General features: G+C 32.8%; 1 protein-coding gene across 1 annotated transcript; it reads left to right on the plus strand.

Annotated features, from left to right (window-relative positions):
- Positions 1 to 3,136: 3,136 nt before the first annotated feature.
- Positions 3,137 to 9,243, plus strand: LOC107618149 (NAC domain containing protein 50). The gene is made up of 4 exons (XM_016320107.3): positions 3,137 to 3,690; positions 3,934 to 4,223; positions 4,550 to 4,768; positions 8,211 to 9,243. Exons 1-4 carry the CDS (start codon positions 3,321 to 3,323, stop codon positions 8,868 to 8,870), a joined length of 1,539 nt encoding a protein of 512 aa, XP_016175593.1. The 5' UTR covers positions 3,137 to 3,320; the 3' UTR covers positions 8,871 to 9,243.
- Positions 9,244 to 21,211: the final 11,968 nt, after the last annotated feature.

Here is a 21,211-nt window from a genome sequence, read left to right on the forward strand (position 1 = left end):
CATTATAGTATCAACATTGTTTACATTGATAAATTTTGATATTTTTATTTTATTAAAAATTTAAGACTTTATTTTGTTGTATTATATTATTTGATTTATAATAAAAATAATAACAAAAATAATTAATTTTGAGACTTTTAAGAGATAAATATTATCAAAAATAAAATTGATCTTTTAAAATGTTAAAAAATAATTTATAAATTATAATTGATTTAATATAATTTAAATAAAAAATCAGTTTTTTTAAAAGAAAAATCAGTTTTTAGATAAAAAAAAATTAATTTTCTAAATAAAAATAAGTTTTTATGTGAAAAACTAATTTTTTCTTGTAAAAACTGATTTTTTTAAAATTATTTTTTTTATTTTAATTCAATTTAGCTTATTAATCTAAACAAAATTTTTTACTATTTAAAATCAGAATTATTTTTTTGTTAATCTTAATTATATGTAATTTTACATATTAATAATAAATTTAAAAATAAAATAATTATAATTATAAATTTTTATTTTAATATAAATACTATTATATAATTTTTTTTATTAAGATTTCTTATCCTCCAACAAATTTTTTGAAGTTCCGTCACTGCCCATAATTGAATAATTAATATTAATATACAGAGTATTCAGTATTGTTAATATTTAATTTTAAGATTATTTTAATTTTGTTTTGTGTGTGCGTGAAATATAAATGAATGAGCATAATTTTTTTTTCTTTCTTTTTATATATACTTCTTAACAGGAATGAGTGTGAGGTGAAAAAAAAAAACAAAATAATGTCTAAGAAAATAATTGCAACTTTTTTATTTGAGTTAATACTTAAAATAATTTTTTAAAGTTAATTCGATATTTAAATTAGTATCCAAAAAATAAATTAATCAAATTAATTTTTTAAAGTATCATAAATAATTAATTGTATTTGTTTTTTTATCATTTATGTGGCTGACATTGTTAAAAAATTTTTATGAAAAATATAATTAAGATTAATATAATCATAGAAATACTAATCATACAAGAGATTTCATCACTAATATGAATATGTTATGATAATTAAAGGTTAATAAAATGATGAGAAAAATATTCTCTTTTTAACCTAAAAAATAATATTTTAATAATTGGAAGTTGTTGAACAATAATTTTAGGTTGTTAATGACTGAGTTTAAGTTGTCCAACAATTTTAGCTTGTTAAAATAATACAATAAAACTAAAATTAAAATAAAATCGTATTAGATGTGTATGAAATTATTAATTAAGAAGTTGATAAGAATTAAAGGTTAATAAAATATAGTAAACATGTTTTTTTTTTTGGAGAAGTTTAACATTCAAAATCTGATGGAAGAGCCTCCTACTAAAAACCTTAAAAGGCCCTTCAGAAGACATGGAATCGAGATGGAGCGATAAGAAAAATGAAATTTGATTTTTGTTTGTGTGAAAATAAAAGTTGAATATAAAGCAAATATATAATTATATTACTCTAAATAATTTTATACAGTTCAGCAAAAATTAACGATAAGAGAGCTTAACAAACTGTTTAACTAAACAAAGGAGTACTAAAAGTGTATTATTTTTAATTTTCTATTAAATAATAATTAGCAATTAGTATAATCAAATACCAGTAAATGTTATATAATAACAAAAAATATTTGATAGAACAAGCTAAGAATGTTAAAGATGAAATAAAAATAATTTTGAGTCACTTGTTTTTGTTATAGGAAGTTATAATAAATTAATATATTCATGAGTTTTAAAAAGCTCATAATCTCCTCCTACCAAAAAAGAAAGACAACAATAAAATCATATTAGAATTTACAAAGATGAGAAAACAATAGTAAAAACTGTATCGTTAGCATAAAATGCATAATAATCATTTAAAAAAAAACCAAAAAGAGGGTATATATAATTAACTTATTGCTATTAAAGATAAAATTAAATAAAAAGAAAAGTACAAAAAATTAAATTTTATATTTAAAATTTAAAATCTTAAATTATAAATTCTAAGTATAAATTATTAAGATTTAATAAAAATTACCTGTACAATACTTTTTACTTAGTAAAAGATATTTGAAGATAAATATATAATTATGACTCCTAACTCCTAAGAATTTCTCATCAACAAGTGATATTTCCTTGTTGAAATAATAAAACAAGTAATGATTTTGATTTGCAAAATATATTTGGCTTGACAAAGAATATATACATAGATGTACAGTCCTTGAACAAAAGGATAACAACAATGGGCCATATATGGGAAATGTGCTCCAAAAATGGTCCCAAATTACTACCTCATAAATAGAAAAAAGAAATAAATCACCCAGTGATATATTTCCAAATTTGCCACTGTAAATTAGTAAAAGCAAGCAAACCCAGATTTTCTGGTTTCTTTGGAAGTCCCATCTGAATCCCTTATTATCCAATACCATTTGGAAATTATTCATTTACCCTAGTGCTACCCACCAACTAAAAGAATATCTCTTTTAGAAAAATCTAAAGAAATGAAAAGGATTTTTTTTTTCTCGAAAAAATTATTATTATTATTATTATTATTATTATTATTATTATTATATAAGTTTCAAAAGCTTTTATATCTCAACTAACTTAATTTAAATGAATTATATATTACAAAAAATAAACTTACTTGAAACATTTTTACCAAACTTTACTTTTTAGTCAAAACTACCACATATATATATTCTTTTGTTTTTTTTTAATTAAAAATAAACTTACTTGAACAAAAAGTTATGATCAACAACGAAATCAAAGTCCTTGATTCTAAATTTTAATGTTGTCATAGTACTCAATATTTAAATTTTATCTAGCTTGCATTAAGATAATAGTTTAATTTAATATACTAATAATTTAAAACATATAATCGTCTAATTATTATTTACACATTTAATATAAAAAATTAATTATTTTTATTTACATAATAATATGTAATTATATATATAAAATTAATATATATTTTTTAAAAAACATTAATATTTATACAAATAATTTATTATAATTAAATAATAATTTTTAAATTTTTTTTTTTCAAAAACAAACAAATGAGTGGGTTCAAATTCCAAAAGAAATAATAAAACAGCCACATAATAATATTTAACTTTTCTGTTTTCTTTAAAAAAAAAAAAAAATCCCTGGAAGGCCCGAAGTGTTGTTAAGAATTTCTTGACATTGAAGGTACCCTTTCTCTCTCTCTCTCTCTCTCTCTTTTGTTGCTTGACCCTCAATCAAAGACGCCCCATCTTTTCCGTTTTGCTTAGGCAAACTTCACACAGACACAGACTCTTCGAAGCCCTAATCTCTCTCCTCCCGAAACCACCATGGGTCGTGAAACCCTTCTTCATCCACCACCACCATCCACCACCACCGCAACAGCCACACACACCCCACCACCGCCGCCGCCACTGCCGTCTCTACCTTCATTGACCCAAGCAGGACCATCAGGAGGAGTATCAGCATCTGCACCTTCACCATCTGCTTCACCTTCTTCTCCTGCTATTGTTGCTACTACTGCTGTGGCTACTGCAGTTGCTGCTCCTCCTACCTCTCTTGCTCCTGGTTTCAGGTTCCATCCTACGGATGAGGAGCTTGTTATCTATTACCTCAAGCGCAAGGTTTGTGGCAAAAGCTTCCGATTTGATGCAATTTCTGAGGTTGACATCTACAGGAGCGAACCCTGGGACCTTGCAGGTTACTCCGTTTTACCTAAATCTGTCTCCTTTTTTTCTTCATTTGTGCTGTAAAAATCAAAGCTTGTTGAATTTGTTGTTCTTCGCTGAATGTGTGTTTTTTTGTCATGGGTTTTGATTTTCTAGTTGAATTTGTAATGGGTTGTGAAAAAAATTTAGACTTGGTGATGTTTTGTTTCTTGGGGTGTGTTGTTGTTGTGCTTGTTAACTCATTTAGATGATGTTTGGTTGAATGTTTGTTTAGATAAGTCGAGGTTGAAGACTAGGGACCAAGAATGGTACTTCTTTAGTGCACTGGACAAGAAGTATGGCAATGGTGGGAGGATGAACAGGGCCACAAGCAAAGGATACTGGAAGGCTACAGGGAACGATCGTCCGGTTAAGCATGAACAAAGGACCGTGGGGTTGAAGAAAACTCTGGTGTTCCATAGTGGAAGAGCCCCAGATGGTAAGAGGACCAATTGGGTCATGCATGAGTACCGACTCGTCGACGAAGAGCTGGAGAGGGCTAGGTCTGGATCCTCTCAGCCTCAGGTGAGATTATTGAGTTTACAACTTGAAGTGTGAGGTGAGCCTAATGTGTTTTTTACCATGGCGAACCACGTATGAGGGCTATCCTCATTTTGATGTTGATAAAATAAGGAGCTTTGTTGTTGCTTAAAAAAAGGGAGCTTTGTTGTTTTATTTGGTTCCAAAATACAAATTGTTGTGTAAAACTTGGATGCAGGAGTTTGAAACTTTGTTGTCTAGTAAACGTGGAAAGTTTAGTTTGCTATGTGCTCTACTACAGTATGGCCATTGTTATTATATCTCAACAGCTGGTTAATCATTTTTGTGCATTTCTCTTTCGGATGGAGAAGGATGCATATGTTTTGTGTAGAGTTTTTCACAAAAATAACATAGGACCTCCGAATGGGCAACGTTATGCACCTTTCGTTGAAGAGGAGTGGGATGATGCATCGGCATTGGTTCCTGGGGCAGAACCTGTAGAGGATGTTACCGTTACTGTTGCTCATCCTCTACGCATTGAAAGCAACGGTCGCACTTTATGCAGCGACAGGAGAAACAATGTTGCACAGGTTTGTTCCCTTTGGTACTCCCTCCATCCAACAATATTGTTAGCTTTTGACAAACTGAGTACATTTCAAAAGTTGATGTATTTGAGCACAAATTGATCTTAGATACATTGACTTTTGAATTTACTGATTTGTCAAAAGCTATCTATATTATTGGAAGGAGGGGATACTTTTTGGTTATCATTTAATCATTGTGAATATGGTTAATTGTGTTGATTCACCTGGAAATAATTGTGTTGATGCTTTATTGAATTCACGTGCTAAAAAAGAATTCGATATATGAAAAGTCGGCGACATTTGTGCACGTTAATTAATAGTAGAATTGGTAACTATGCCGAGTGGTTCGGAACCTTTGCAGCATTCCCATATTTTAAAAGGTTTTGTTAAGGAGTGCCCTTAGAGCAATAATTATGGATACAAATGGGTTTCTTATTCCAAAAAATTAAGTTTCAAGTCTTCACTGACATTAAATGCATTAAATCTTGTTTTCTCAATATAAAAGTTTCCCCTTTTGTACCCTTAATGCTTGCCCATCCTTAACGCACTTGTAAATGCGCAATGTAAATGCCCAATAAGAGTATTTCCCCGATTACTTCCGCCCTTCTAGCAGATCAGGAATTGTTGTTTCTTATGACCTTTCTAGAAGATCAGGAATTTGAGAACTGAGTACTATTCTGTTTTGAGTAAAATTGTAGGTGATACTTTTGTTTATCTGGTCAGAATCCATTATGAGCAGCAACTTTTTCCCCATCTATACTTGTGTACTTAGCTTGTAATTAAAATCTGATTGCTTTTCCTTACTTTAAATAATTTTTATCTTGGAGAGGTTCTTGCAACATGGAAAGTTGCATGTCCAGAGAGACAATGAGGTAATTAATCTGGACCTTGTCTTTCTTGCCAATTTACAAGAATCATGTCACCCCTTTTATTGTTATTATTATAAAGAGAAGACTCTATCGTCAGTAAGGAGGATGGAGCTTCTAACTGGTGCTTCAGATAATTTGGTAAACTTCCTTGATTGTTTGGGTCAATTGACAAGGGGCTTGATAGTATCTAATGCTACTGACATGAAGTTGGAATTGCCAATGCTATTTTACTTCAGGAAAGTAGCCTCTGTTGCCCCTATGAGTATGGTGCATTGGGTGGTTATCTCATATTTGTTGATTTCTGGTTTTGCAATAAACATTTTGAAGTTTATTATATGGGCCTCTATAGCACATACTTACCAAAGAAGAGCAGAGAAGAGAAGCAAGAAGGAGATGGTCTATAAGGCTACGTGCCCAAGGGAGGACATTGAAGGTCTATGAGGGAAGGAAGAGAGGGAATGATCAAGGTTAGAAATCGGAATGAACTAGAAAAAGGCCCCATCGAGGAAATGCTTATACTGATGGGAGAATTGTTGAACCGAATTTACACTTGGCAGCAATAGAGGGACTTGAAAATGTGGGGAAATGTGAATATGGAAGCTTCAGAGGGTAGTGTGACATTGGCAATTCAACATTGGGTTGTCTGGGTCCTGTGGGTTGGCTTGAGCCACTGGACAGATTTAGCCTCCTGCTTCTCTGATCTCCACCCCCCTCTCTCTTGTACTAAAACTGCAGCTGCGCATACTCGTTATGATTGACAGCTCTATAACTGTAATTGAGGGCTTGCCTCGGACTATCTATCAACCGGCTTACCATTAATTCCATATTCTATCATATGACTAGTAGTGGAAAGTGGGTAAATACTTGACAGATCATACTTATACCCTAGAAGATATTAGAAGATATTGAAGTAACTGAATGATCATTGATTTTATTGCGGAGATTTCACGCTATCCTTGACGGAGAATTTTGACCTAGTCCTTAGTTGGTAGGTATTCTTTTTTCCCTAAATGAGGTAGCGTTTGGAAGAGAGAGAGACTGGGAGGCAGAGACTGAGAGACAGGCCGTGCCACCGCATTTAGGACCTCTTCACTCTCTCTCCCCCTCTCCGCCGCTGTCGCCCAGCACCCATGGTCCACTCTGATCCAGCACCCGTCGGCGGCTCCTCTTTCTGCGCCGCTGTCTCCTCCTCCTTCCTTCCTCTCCTTTCTTCTCTTCTCTTCTCTTCTCTTCTCTTCTCCCTCTGTTCTGATTTTGAGATATGTTTGATATCGTTGTTGTTAGTATGATTGTTCTGATTTTGATATTGTTCTTGGTATTATTGTTGTTGGTGGTGATGGATTGCAAGGAGGGATGATGGCAGAAGTGTGGTGGTAGGGATGAGAGATAGGGTGGAGTTGGGAGGTGAGAGGTGGTGGTCCTGGCAGCGGCGATAGCCGATAGGGCAGAGGTGGTGGTTGAAGAACTGAACGAGGGTAAACTTAGAATTATTATTTTGGGATAAGGGTATTTTGGGAAGAAATTATATGTTAAAGTTTCAGTATCTGTCCACAAAATTTCAATTTGCGGTGTCTCCACTTTTTGGAGATACTGAAAGGATTGAAATTTTGGATACGAAGACTGAAATATTAGTTCCAATCAAACACAATACTGAGTCTCAGTCTCCCAGTCTCAGTTCCAGTACCCATTACCAAACGCTGCCTGAGAGAAGTTGTTCATCTTCATAGAATTGAAGCTGTTGGGAGATATTCAGAAAATGGAGATCAATGGATATTCTCCAGTATTAAGGATATGTCAGTTACTTTGTATTACTGTAAGGAAAATTGCAACCTACCTGTTGGGATTATCCTGAATCCAACAGCTTCTTGAACTGACGTATATCGAGAGCAAATTGATGTTCTTTTAATTAGTATAGTGGAGATCATGAAAGCAAATTGAGGATGACTTGTGAGCAAGAGGAACCCCATCTACAATTGGTTTTCCAGCTCACACTGATAAGTTTGTTGTTTCTTTGAAAGTTTACCTATATTAGGGGAAAATTGTCTTGGGGAATATTACACCTGCTGATTCCAGAGATACATAAGAAACGTTTTAAGAGATAGGCTTTGTATGATCTATTTAGGTGAAAGGATACTCACCCATTCGATGCTTCAAGTTTGTGCTTTATGGGCGATCAAAATTTGGCCGCACTCTCCCTTAGTTCAAAGGCTCAATTTAGTCGTCTTTACTCCTTGTCAACTTCACCTATTGTTCCTGTGTAGTTCTGGTTTCTCTTCCTTTGATAGTTCTTCATTGCAATTGTGGCTCACCTTTCTTCTCTTGCATTACTTGTGTTCTATTTTGTTCTGTTTTAGATTTCATCTTTTGTTTTAGTTTCGTTTATCTTTTGTTTTAGTTTCGTTTCTCCTACTGTAATTGATACCAGATTGGTTGCCTCTAACTTATGGTAAATTTTGAAAATGATGTAATGATCAATCTGGAGTTAACTTATACTGTATACATCATGAATTGGATTTAATGTATGTTACTTTGTACAGCACTTTGCATTCTAACATGTCATTGTTGTATTTTAATTTCAGGATACTCAATCTAACAACAAAGTTCCATTTGATGTGAACAAGCTTCCCATTGAGACTCAAAGTCTGCTAGCTGTCTGCAAAAGGGAGAGTATGGCCGAGTTTCCATCACCTGAAAAGGAGGATAACTCGAAGCGTCAGATTGATGAGTATCCTTTGCCACAAACAGAAAACACCAAGCCTATCTCCCAAATATACAAAAGGAGGAGGCATTATTTGAATGTCAACCATTCAAATGTCAACGGAGATTCAGTCCGAACCATCCAAGAACCGCCATGTTCATCAACAATAACCACCGCCGCAACGACGCTCCCGACGGCCACCACCACAGCCTCCACTGCGATAACCAACGTTGCACCCAAAAAACATTTCTTGTCTGCACTGGTGGAGTTTTCCTTGATGGAATCCCTCGAATCGAAGGGAAATCCATCCGTTCAACCACCAGAGTTTGATGATGCTTCCTTAGAGGCATCCGTGCCGCCAAATTGTGTTAAGCTCATCAAACGCATGCAGGGCGAGATTTACAAACTTTCCGAGGAAAGGGAGACTATGAGGTTTGAGATGATGAGCGCACAAGCAATGATTAACATGCTCGAGTCGCGCATTGAAATTTTGAGCAAAGAAAATGAGGAACTGAAGAGCATGATTAACAACAATCCTTAGGGGATTAGCGCAGTGGCCATGTAATCTTGCTTATTGCAACAGAGTGATGGTGCTCTCAGTCTACCTGATCTCTTGTTATCTTTAAAGAGTTAAGAACTGTAGTCTTCTTCATTTGGCTGAACTTTCTGAGTGGTATTTAAACTTTGCCATTTGTGTAGCCTTGTAGCTTATGACTTGTTACCCTTGTTCATCAATGGCTATGTTAGTCTCTCCTTCCTTTAAGGCTTGTCCTTTCTTGTGAATGAATAGCAACTCAATTAGTTAGGCCATTCTGAACAGATTTTTCTCATAGAGGGGTTTGGCAAGTTGGGAATGGATCCTGTGCATAGATTTCACAAGATGAGTTTAAATAAATTTAGATTTTAATTTATTTGTATTTTGCAAAGCTCGTATTATTTAAATGTGTTTAATTATTCAGTTGCAGTCTTGTAAGTGGGTTTAGAAGTGAGTAAAGTCAACAACTCATGAATCAGTTTAAATTTGATCCATTGACAACTTGATAAGTTAAAGTCATTAGCTAGTAAGTTGAGCTTGAACTTAAATTTGAGTTTATATAGCAAATGAGTCAAAAATTAAACTCAATTAGATTTACTCATTTGGTGCACATAATGATGATGTTCATGCTTGTTAAATATACCAGAATACATTGTAATATTTTGTTTATTTTATTGTAAGTTGAACTGACTATGAAATTAAACATTGCAAGTCAAATTATAATAGAATAAGGAATTTTTTAAAAATAAATTATAATATTTTTTCTTGGGCTGGGGCGCAGACCACTTAACATTGGATCACATAATGCATAGGCGGTTTGTGTCCGAGCATGGTCCCCACATAAAAAGGACAATTTTTACGAATAATTAAAAAAAATTAAAAATAAAAAGATATTTATAGTATGATTTGAACCAATTAAAAAAATTAATATATTTTGTTATTATTTAGATCAAAAACATTATTGCGCTAAAGCTAGGTCGTTGCCCGGAAACAATGCGCCGTATGGCTCGAGTACGGTGTTAAAGCAAGAGCCGCTGCATCGGTGCCCGGATGTAGTGTTAAATGAGCAAGGGTTCTCGTGTTTTCGTGAACGGACGAGGGTAAATAAGCTAGTTCACAAAGTAAAAGGTAAAGGTCGAAGCGACAGAAGGTTGAGATTTGGGACATGGAACATAGGCACTCTAACAGGAAAGTCTATGGAGGTGGTGGACACCATGACAACGAAGAAGATTAACATTATGTGCCTACAAGAAACGAAATGTGTTGGTGCAAAGGCTAGGGAGTTGGATACTTCTGGTTTCAAACTTTGGTATACAGGAAAAGTGAAGAATAAGAATGGGGTTGGAATAATTGTGGATAAGCAGTGGAAGAAGGACGTAGTGGATGTCAAGAGGGTGGGAGATCGGATCATCTCTATCAAACTTGTGGTGGAGGGAGGTGCTTTCCATGTGATTAGCGCCTATGCACCGCAAGTGGGTTTGGACGAACAACACAAGATAAGGTTTTGGGAGGATCTAGAAAGTTTGGTTCAAGGCATACCTTTGGGAGATAAGATTTTCTTAGGAGGAGGTGACTGGATATGGGAGTATTCACGGAGGCCATGGTTTCGAGGTGATCAATGCCGATGGTAAAACTATTTTGGACTTTTCCTCAACCTTTGATCTTCTCATCGCAAATACATGTTTTAAAAAGAGAGACGAACATCTTATAACCTATAAGAGTGGCATGACAAGCTCTCAAATCGACTTTTTCTTGTTGAGGAGAGTCGACCGGAAATTTTGCATTAACTGTAAAATTATCCCGGGAGAGAGTTTGACAACACAACATAGGGTGCTCGTCATGGATTTTTGCGTTGAGCAAAAGTTGAGGAAAAGACATCATACGAAGAACCCAAGGACGAGGTGGTGGCGGATGAAAGGTGAGGAACAAAGAAGCTTTCTAAGACGGGTAGGAGAAGAGGCAAAGTGGGATGGGAATGGAAGCGCGGAAGAGATGTGGAGGGAGATGACAGAAGTTATTAGAAGAACAACAAAAGAAAGTTTTGGTGAATCTAAAAGAATAGGACCAAGAGACAAGGAGTCCTGGTGGTGGAATGCGAGTATACAAGAAAAGATAAAGATAAAAAGGGAATGCTTTAAAGAGTGGTCTTTATGCCGCAATGCAGATAACTGGGAAAAATATAAGGCGGCTAAGAAAGAGACAAAAGTGGCTGTAAGTGAAGAAAAAACAAGAGCATATGAGGGTCTCTACCAGTCTTTGGGCACGAAAGAAGGAGAAAAAGGTATATATAGAATCGCAAAGAGCTGGAAAAGAAGAACGAGAGATTTGGATCAGGTTAAATGCATAAAGGATAAGGATGGAGAGGTGTTGGCTCAAGAGAAGAAGATTAATGAAAGGTGGAAGAGCTATTTCTACGAGTTATTTAATGAGGGACCGAAGACTCTTCCGAGCCTTGGTCGATTATGCACAAGGGAAGAAGATCAAAACTTTGACTACTATCGAAGGATTCGAGACTTCGAGGTAAAAGAGGCTCTAAAGCAGATGAAAAATGGCAGGGCAGTAGGACCTGATAATATCCCGATTGAAGTTTGGAAGGGTTTTGGAGAAAAAGGCATCAACTGGTTAACCATGCTTTTTAATGAGATTTTAAAGTCAAAGAAGATGCCTGATGAGTGGAGAAAAAGCACCTTGGTACCTATTTACAAGAATAAGGGGGATATACAAAGTTGCGGAAACTATAGAGGGATTAAGTTTATGAGTCATACTATGAAGTTATGGGAAAGGGTGATAGAACGGAGGTTGAGAAAAGAGACACAAGTAACAGAGAACCAATTTGGATTTATGCCAGGCAGATCTACCACTGAAGCGATATACCTATTAAGAAGGATGATGGAGAGGTATCGTAGTAATAAAAGGGATCTACATATGGTGTTTATTGATTTGGAAAAAGCGTATGATAGGGTACCAAGGGAGGTCTTATGGAAGGTTTTAGAAAAGAGGAGAGTAAGGATCGCATATATTCGAGCAATTAAAGACATGTATGATGGGGCCACAACTAGTGTGAAGACTCAAGGTGGTGTGACAGAGGAATTTCCTATTGGTATAGGATTACACCAGGGATCATCCTTAAGTCCATACCTTTTCACATTAGTCTTGGAAGTACTCACAGAGCACATCCAAGAGCCTGTGCCATGGTGCATGCTTTTTGCCGATGATATCGTCCTTATGAGAGAGTCAAGGGAAGACCTAAATAAGAAGTTGGAGTTATGGAGAGAAGCTCTAGAAGTGTGTGGTCTACGCATAAGCCGTAGCAAGACGGAATATATGGAATGTAAGTTCAGTCTGAGAAGGGAAAATCCCAATATAGAGGTGAAGATTGGAGAAAACATCCTACAAAAAGTTAAAAGTTTTAAGTATCTTGGGTGCATCATACAGAATAATTGAGAGATTGAACAGGATGTAAATCATAGGATCCAAGCATGTTGGTTAAAATGGTAGAGTGCATCTGGTTTTATATGCGACAAAAAAGTGCCTTTAAAACTTAAAGGTAAATTCTATCGCACCGCTATAAGACCGACTATGCTGTATGGTACGGAGTGTTGGGCGGCTAAAGGGGAGCACGAACATAAGTTGAGTGTGGCAGAGATGAAGATGTTGAGATGGATGAGTGGTCATACGTGATTGGATAAAATAAGGAATGAAGATATAAGGGAGAGAGTTGGAGTAGCACCCATTGTGGAAAAGATTGTTGAATCGCGTCTCAGATGGTTTGGACATGTGAGAAGAAGACCGATATAACATTCAGTCAGGAGGGTGGATGAGATGGAAGATGGACAAAGGGCGAAAAACAGAGGAAGACCTAAGAAGACCATCCATGAGGTGGTCAAACGAGATCTACATGTAAACGGTCTCTCTGTAGACATGATACATGACAGAGCACAATAGCGTCGTTTGATTCATGTAGCCGACCCCATTTAGTGGGACAAGGCTTTGTTGTTATTGTTGTTTATTGTTGTTATTATTTAGATCAAATTAAAACATTTATATCATATACAAAATTTAAAATTTAAATTATAACATTTATATGATTTTAAAATTTTCATTTTTAATTTTTTTTAAATATTCATAAAAATTTAAATTTTTAAGGTGCGGGCCATGCTAGGAATTAGGCAATCTGCGTCCCAACAAAAAAAAAATTTGCGTAATTAAAGAAGTTTTTATTTGTTTTGGAAAATAAAAAGTCGTTTTAATTTATTTCAAAAAAATTTCTAATAGAATAAACCAATATATCTATATGTTAATATTTTGAAATAAAATTTTATAACCATATTTTATATATGATTTTGAAAAATGACAAAAATATTAGTTAAGAGATAGATAATATATATAATTGAATATTTTTATATATAAATTATAATTTACTTATAAGGAACTATAAATTATGTTAATATTATTTGAGCCATTTCATAAATTTTTGGGAGTCGAATTTAAATTTTATAAACATGTTTGATTGTTTCAATTTTCATAAGTTAAGCTTGAATTTTGACTTAACTCCATTTACTTTTAAATTTTAAATAGATATAATATAAATTAATTATTTAATTTAATAAAATAAACATATTCGTATTATTATACTTGTATGATTAATTTAATTTGAAATCGATAATTTTAAATTAAAAAATAAATACACTCGTATTATTTTTACAAAGCACTTTACTTTTGCAAGTATTTTGGTTGAATTACAATAAAATATTAGGAAAACAATAATTTTCAGTGAAAGAATAACAAATGATGTTATTTTAGATTAAAGATCTCAAAAGATTGCTGGTCACTTAATAATATACTCAATATATAACTAAATGATAAAAATACTTCTGTTAAGTAAGGAGTTAAATCTCAATTTGACTTCTGAAATTTGGTCATATACTCAGAATGAATCCCACAATTTCGTTGGCCCCAATTAGAACCCCCAAATTTATAATTGTGGTTCCATCTTACTCCTGCGATCATCTCCGTCACCAGAATGCTGATCTAGCGTAATTGCATGACATGTTTGACACTACTTAAACGATGGCGCATTGGTTTCGCGCCCAAACCCTTTGGAAACCATATAGTGTAAGGATTTTCTTGATGTTTTGCAACTTATGGTCGTCGTAGTGGAAAAAAAAGAAATTTTAACCCACAAAAAACTGAAACGACGTGGTTTTCAAAAGGTTTGGGCGCGAAACCAATGTGCCGTCGTTTAAGTTGTGTCCACTATGTCATGCAATTGCGTCAGATCAGTATTCTAGTGATGGAGATGATTGCAGGGACAAGCTGGAGCCACAATTGCAAATTTAGGGGTTCTAATTGAGGCCAACGAAATTGTGGGGTCATTCTGAACATTGGACTAAATTTCAGGAGCCAAATTAAGATTTAACTCGTCAAGTAAGAGTTATAAATTTAGGATTTATTTGAATGGGTTTTTAAAAAAAGATTTTTTTTAGTTATTTTATTAAAAGATTTTTTTAAAAAATAAAAATCATTTTATGTTTGGATATTTTATATAAAATTTTTTTATTTATCAATTATATTTAGGTACAATAATATAAAAATATTATTTATTTATTTATTATATAAAAAATATTTTTTTAAAGAATTTTTTAAAAAAAAAGACAAATTGTAACTTTAAAAAAAATATATTTTTAATGATTTTATTTTTTCTACAAAAAAATTTACTAAATATGCTAAAAAAATATTTTTTTATTAAAATAAAATCGTTTACTATTAACTTAATGGCACACAAACAAACTCTTAGAATAGCCAATAATTAATAAATTAAATTATTCATATAAAATCTAAAAGTGATTGTAATATGGATGTCCATTAATGATCTATAATTTTCTTTATCATATGGATAGCTCATTTTTTCAATAGTAAAAGATTCAACTTCTCATACTGAAGTTAATAAAGTTTGAAAATGTAAACTTTATACATGTATAAATAAAGAAGTATGGTCGGAGATAAAACACACACAACACTACATAAAAATACTTCTCTTTATATGTACTCTCATCAATATATGAAAGAGTGAATATATATATGAATCATCTAAGTTATATTGAGATAATAATATTAGTGAATATTAATATTAGAGTTCTCTATTTATATTTCTTTATTCTTCTTTCTTATTTATTTATTTTACAACACATTATTAGCATGAAACTCCCATCAAATTTTAGGAAGACACATATAATAAATTTTTATTATGTTAAAATTCTTTCATCTTGAATTTAATGCTCTTAATATATTTAAAAATAACTACTTATCATAGATATTAGATGCCAAAATTTATTTTGATTCAATGATTTTGGAGATACTATTAAGGTTGAAAATAAAGCATCCCAAAAGGGTAAAGACAAAGTCATGATCTTCCTTCGTCATCATCTTGACTAATGATTGAAAAATGAATACCATACTAAAAGATCTTGCAGATCTGTAGAAGAGTCTTGAAGAAAGGTATAATTATCAAAAGACAGTGATACATCCTCAATTCCGATATGAGTGGACACACTTGTGTCTATAGGATTTTAAATCCATAAATGAATACAATTTATCAATGTTCCAAATTACCTCACGAATAAAATTATCTGAAAAAAAATAACTGATAATGGCATGTTAGAGAAAACTTTCTCGACCTTCCATGTATCGAATGTGCTCCTGCAACAGTAGTATCAAGAAAAAGAATTTAAAAAAATATTTTGAGCTAATTTCTTGCTTTCTTGTTGTTGAACAAAACAATTAATGCTTTTAAAAAACCATGAAGTGCGCCCAACTGGTGCCGCTCCATTTTCTAAAGCAAATGCGGTAAATTATAATCTAGAAGAGGTAAATGGCAATGTTCTGATAAGAAGAAAAATTATGGAAGGAAGAAAAATCATGTTCACTAGAAATGATCTTACCGGGAGTGTGATAAAAAAATAATGGGAAAAAGAAATCAATAGAGGATAAAATATTTTCGTTGCAGTAGAAAGAGCCATTGGTCACGTACCTATCGTATCCCTAAGGTATCTAGTTGATCTTTATCAAGCATCATTGAAAAAGATGACAAAGGAAATGAGACAATTTTTTTTCAAAGGATATTATTAAAAATTACACCACTCATTATGAAGTATCTGATTTCTTTAAAGATATTGAAAAAAATATTCGCCACTTAATCAATGATAAAAAAATTTAATATTTAGATTTGTTAAGTACTTAAGTCATAAAATAATGTAAGAAACTTATTATTAAGTTCTTATGTTGAATTTGAAGTATGATGTATATAAATAATATTTAATAAAATATTAATGTTTATGTTTAATAATTTTAAAATCATTAAATGTGTCAAGTTCTAAAATAATAATAATAATAAAATTTCTAGTATAGGATACTATTCTTTTGTATAGTGCTACTTAAACAAATAGTTTCATTCAAGAATATAATTTTACTGCACAAACAGCTTTAGTTATTTTATGTTATGATCTTATTATTATTATTATTATTATTATTATTATTATTATTATTATTATTATTATTATTATTATTATTATTATTATTATTCTTTGAAGAAAATGACAAAGATATATAATGAAGATATTTATCTTGCGGATAATGCAAGTTTGCATACCATTCTCAAATGTATTATATATTTTACTCATCTTATACCAAAAAAAGAACGTGTTAGTACTATTATTGGCTCAAACAATGTGATAGAAGGCTCCAGAAGAGCTATACTTTTGTTTTTCAGAAGAACAAAATTCATAATAAATAATGCACTATTGTCTATTAAGTCTCTAAAGAACTTGTTGAGTTTTATAGATATTCGCAGAGATGGATATCATATTGAAACAATGAACGAAAAAATATGAGTACTTATATATATATAAAACTCATGATTCAAATAAAAAGGTTTATTAGAAAAGTTACCCTCACTTTCTTCCGGGTTATACTATACTAAAGTTAGTGCAATTGAATCACGTGACATTGTAAACCAGAAGTTTACTAGTTCAAATGAATTCATAATTTGGCATGATCGATTGGGTTATCGTGAAACAACTATGATGCGGAGAATCATTGAAAACTCCCATGGACATTCACTAAAGAGTAAGAGAATTCTTCAATTTAGTGAATTCTGTTGTGCTGCATGTTTTAAGGGAAAATTAATTATAAGGCTATCATCTAAAGATTAGATTTGAGTCTCGTGAATTTTTAGAAAGAATTTAAAGAGATATATGTGGACCAATTCATCCACCATGTGGATCCTTTAGATACTTTATGGTCTTAATAGACGCATCCTCTAAATGGTCACATGTGTGCTTCTTGTCTTCTTGCAACCTAACGTTTGCAAAATTACTTGCTCAAATTATTTTATTAAAAGCATATTTTTCAGAAAATTCAATCAAAGCAATTTGTTTTGATAATGTTGGTAAATTCACTTCCCAAACCTTTGATGCTTATTGTATAGCTAACAAAATAAATGTTGAACATTCAATAGCTCATGTTCACATACAAAATGGATTAGCATAATCACTTATTAAACGCCTCCAATCAATTGCTAGACCTTTACTTATGAGAACAAATATCCCTATTTCTGTTTGGGGCATGCAATTTTACATGCCGCAACACTTATTCATTTGAGGTCAACAAGTTACCATCAATTCTCTCCCCTACAATTAGCTTTTGGCCAGTAGCTAAATGTTTTCTATTTGAGAATATTTGGGTGCGCGATATGTGTCCTAATTGTCCCACATTCTCGCACCAAAATGGGACCCCAAAGAAAATTGAAATTTTATGTGGGATATGATTGTCCCTCTATAATGAGGTATATTGAAATACAAATAGGAGATGTGTTTAAAACTCTATTTGCAGATTGTCATTTTGATGAATCAATATTTTCAACATTGGAGAGAGAATAAGCTACTTGAAAAAGAACTTTATTAGAATACACCATCGTTAATGCATCTAGACCCACGATTAGGACAATGTGAACTAGAAGTTTAAAAGATTATATATTTGCAAAGAATAGTAAATAAATTGCTTGATACATTTTCTGATACAAAGAGGATAACCAAATCCTACATACCAGCTGAAAATGTCCCAATTCGAATTGATGTTCTAGTTAGACAAATGGCTACTGAAATAAGTACACGTTAGAAGCATGGTAGACCAATTGGTTCCAAAAATAAAAATTCTCGAAAAAAAGAAGCATTTGATATTACCGAGACAAATGGTACCCCTATTAAAAAATATAAAGACAAAGAAAGGACACTAGCAATTGTCCAAAATTCTGATATAGTGTTGACGCCAGAAGATGTAACACCTTACCACACAGATCTTTACGCCTAAGTTGTAAATCAAAGGTGGTGAGACGCTACGACATATAAAAACAAAATATACGTACATAGATATAGGTGAAAAATAGTTTAATTAAGAACCTTAAAGGAAAAAGATGAACAAAGCAAGACCGATAATGCATCACACTCGATAAGCGTTAAGATAGAAGGACAGTCAATCTCTAGGAGGGACAAAATATAAATGTATACAAAGTGAAGAATATATATACATATATATAAAGTGGATACACAATAAAAGTCCCCAAAATATAGATCTCTGCTTCCAGAGAGTCTCCAGCACGCTCAGCGAGGTGTCCTTCATCCTGTATCTAAAAAATAACAAATACGTATGGAATGAGATATAAGACTCTATGAAGTCAAAGGCAATCCTACACTTCTACAACCCAAATCAAAGCCTAGAGTTTTTACTAAATAGAATATGGTAAATCTACCTAGAGATTCTAATCTATCTCTTCAGTTTTAGCTCTCTACAATCTCCTAATTTTCAAGTGATACAACTCTCAACTCTCCTCCGCCATATGAAGGATTTTTCAAGTTCAAACACATATAAAGCATGAGTGTAAAACACAATTAAGAAAAAAGATACAATATTTAAGTCATATAGCACATAAATACGGATAATCAAATAGGTAAGCCAAAACACATATTGCATACCCAAACAAATTATACAATGCACATGATGCATGTCTGTCCTATGTCTGATGATATCATTTGTCGGTTATACAGCCAAACTCGACAAGTTTGGTAGCGAACCCTGGATAGAAACACCACATCGCGGAGCAAGTGGGACTAAGCCACAACCCTTACATACTACCCGCTTAATCCAGAACAAGTGGAACAAACCACTACTACTGTGTACTACTCAGGAAAGTGTTTACGAACTCAACCTGGAGCAAGTGGGACGAACCACAACCTTTGCTACTATCCGGAGTAAGTGGGATGAACTACAATCTTTGCTACTACCCAGGTGTCTCAAATACTAACTCAGAGCAAGTGGGACGAACCACAACCCTTGCTACTACTCAAGTAACTCAAACATTAATCTTGATTCCTTATCACTCAATAAACTCCATTCGTAATCATAACCACGTTCATCATCACATCTCAATCCCATTTTTATTCACAATATCCTCATAATCACAATCAATTCATTCTCATTATAATAGTTACCGCTATTATAACCCAACATTTCATCATAATCTTTTTCATCATGTCCCAATCAAGAATCAATTATCCTCCTCATAACTCTCATTACACTTAATTCAGTTCTTCCTCAATATCAATTTAACATCCTTAATATGTTCACCCTTATTCCAAAACCTAAAAATTAGCTATCGGATCTTAAACGGGGGTTTAAGATGTTTACAAGCTTGCCAAAAAGGCCAAACAGTTAAAAACAGAGTTTTGGTGTGAAAACAAGATATCGTACATACGCATACCAGACAACTTTCCTAGCGCGTGCATACGCACCATAGTGTGCGTACACACAACTTGTAAAACTTCTAAGGTATGCGTACGCATGAGTCTCATCACACATCCTGTTTTATGTGTGCACACGATAGGGTGCATGGGCACCCAAACCAGAAATTATGGTTTTCTGCAACTTCACAAAGTTCAGTTTTTTATACCTAACTTCCGACATTCATAACTTTCTTTACAAAACTTCAATTTTCCTCATCTTTATAGCGTTTTAAAACTCTTATAACCATCTTCGATTTAAGACAAAATTCACTCAATTTCAAACTCTAAGGGACAAGTTATGACTCGCCGAAGCTGGTTAAAATTCTGTTTTTACCAAATTTTACCAACTTCTCTAGTTTTTAAAATTTTCAATCCAACACCAAACCAATCACAACCAAATCATTACCAATTACTTATATACACTAACACATACTCTTTATCCACTTTACAATCATTCCAACAACCAAATCTTTCAATTCATTCAATAGTTTTCACTCACAAATCTACCAATTCCCACTATTATCATCAATCATTGTCAACAACAATAATTAACATACATTCCACCACATCAATAATCATTATCAATCACATTTTATCCACATACTAAATCAAACCTTTATTCAAACCACCAACTTCATAATTTACACATTCAACACCAAATTCGATGATTTTCATTTATAACTACACCCAAATCACAACCACATCAATGTCAATTACTCCTAACCATTGTCACATACTTCTCAATCACTCCATAATATATCAACAATTCATATTACATGTACATATCATGTCTAATCAATTAAATCAACTAATTCACATTATTCAAACCTATCCTAAGGCAACTAGTCTAGGTTTTCACGCAACATTATATATTAACTAAAGGAAATCAAAACTATACCTTAGCCGATTTTCTTCAAAGCGAACTTCAAATTTTCAAGACTCCCAAATAACTCTAATAAGTTTCAGCTATCAAATCTTTATTCCAAGTACTCCAATTCACAAATTTGACTTCAACCAACATAAAATTCTACCTAATTTCATACAATTTCACTATAATCAATACAAGAGTTTACTAATTCAATAATTAACAAAGGTTTAGTGGTTCTTTACCTTATTCACTTGAAAATTGGGGTGAAATCCACTTATAGTCTATGCTAGAGTCCCCTAAACAATCAAAATCACAATAATTCAACATTCCAAAAACTAAAATGGGAATTTATAGGAAAGGAAGATCTGGGTATGAATTTCAAGATTCCTTATCAAATCAATTAAATAGAATTAAAGAGAACTCCGAAACAAATGCGTGACCATAAAGGACTCGTCAATCAAAGCTCCGGATTAAAAGTTATAATGAAATAAAATTTGGGTGATTTGGGGTTAAGGTTCTTTGTTCTTCCCTTTACCTCTTATGCGTGGAAATGAAATGGGGAAGGAGAAAAAACTGAATACAAACTTATATATGGGGGTTGGTTAAGTGGGCTTGGGCTCACTTGGACCCGGTTCATCCAGTTT

This window comes from Arachis ipaensis, chromosome B9, assembly GCF_059453495.1.
Source record: "Arachis ipaensis isolate K30076 ecotype BB chromosome B9, ASM5945349v1, whole genome shotgun sequence".
Classification (NCBI taxonomy): Eukaryota; Viridiplantae; Streptophyta; class Magnoliopsida; order Fabales; family Fabaceae; genus Arachis; species Arachis ipaensis.

Coding starts and splice junctions, on each gene's coding strand:
- LOC107618149 (XM_016320107.3), top strand. CDS start 3,321: ATGGGTCGTGAAACCCTTCTTCATCCACCACCACCATCCACCACCACC. Junction 3,691..3,933: donor CGAACCCTGGGACCTTGCAG/GTTACTCCGTTT, acceptor ATGTTTGTTTAG/ATAAGTCGAGGTTGAAGACT. Junction 4,224..4,549: donor CTGGATCCTCTCAGCCTCAG/GTGAGATTATTG, acceptor CGGATGGAGAAG/GATGCATATGTTTTGTGTAG.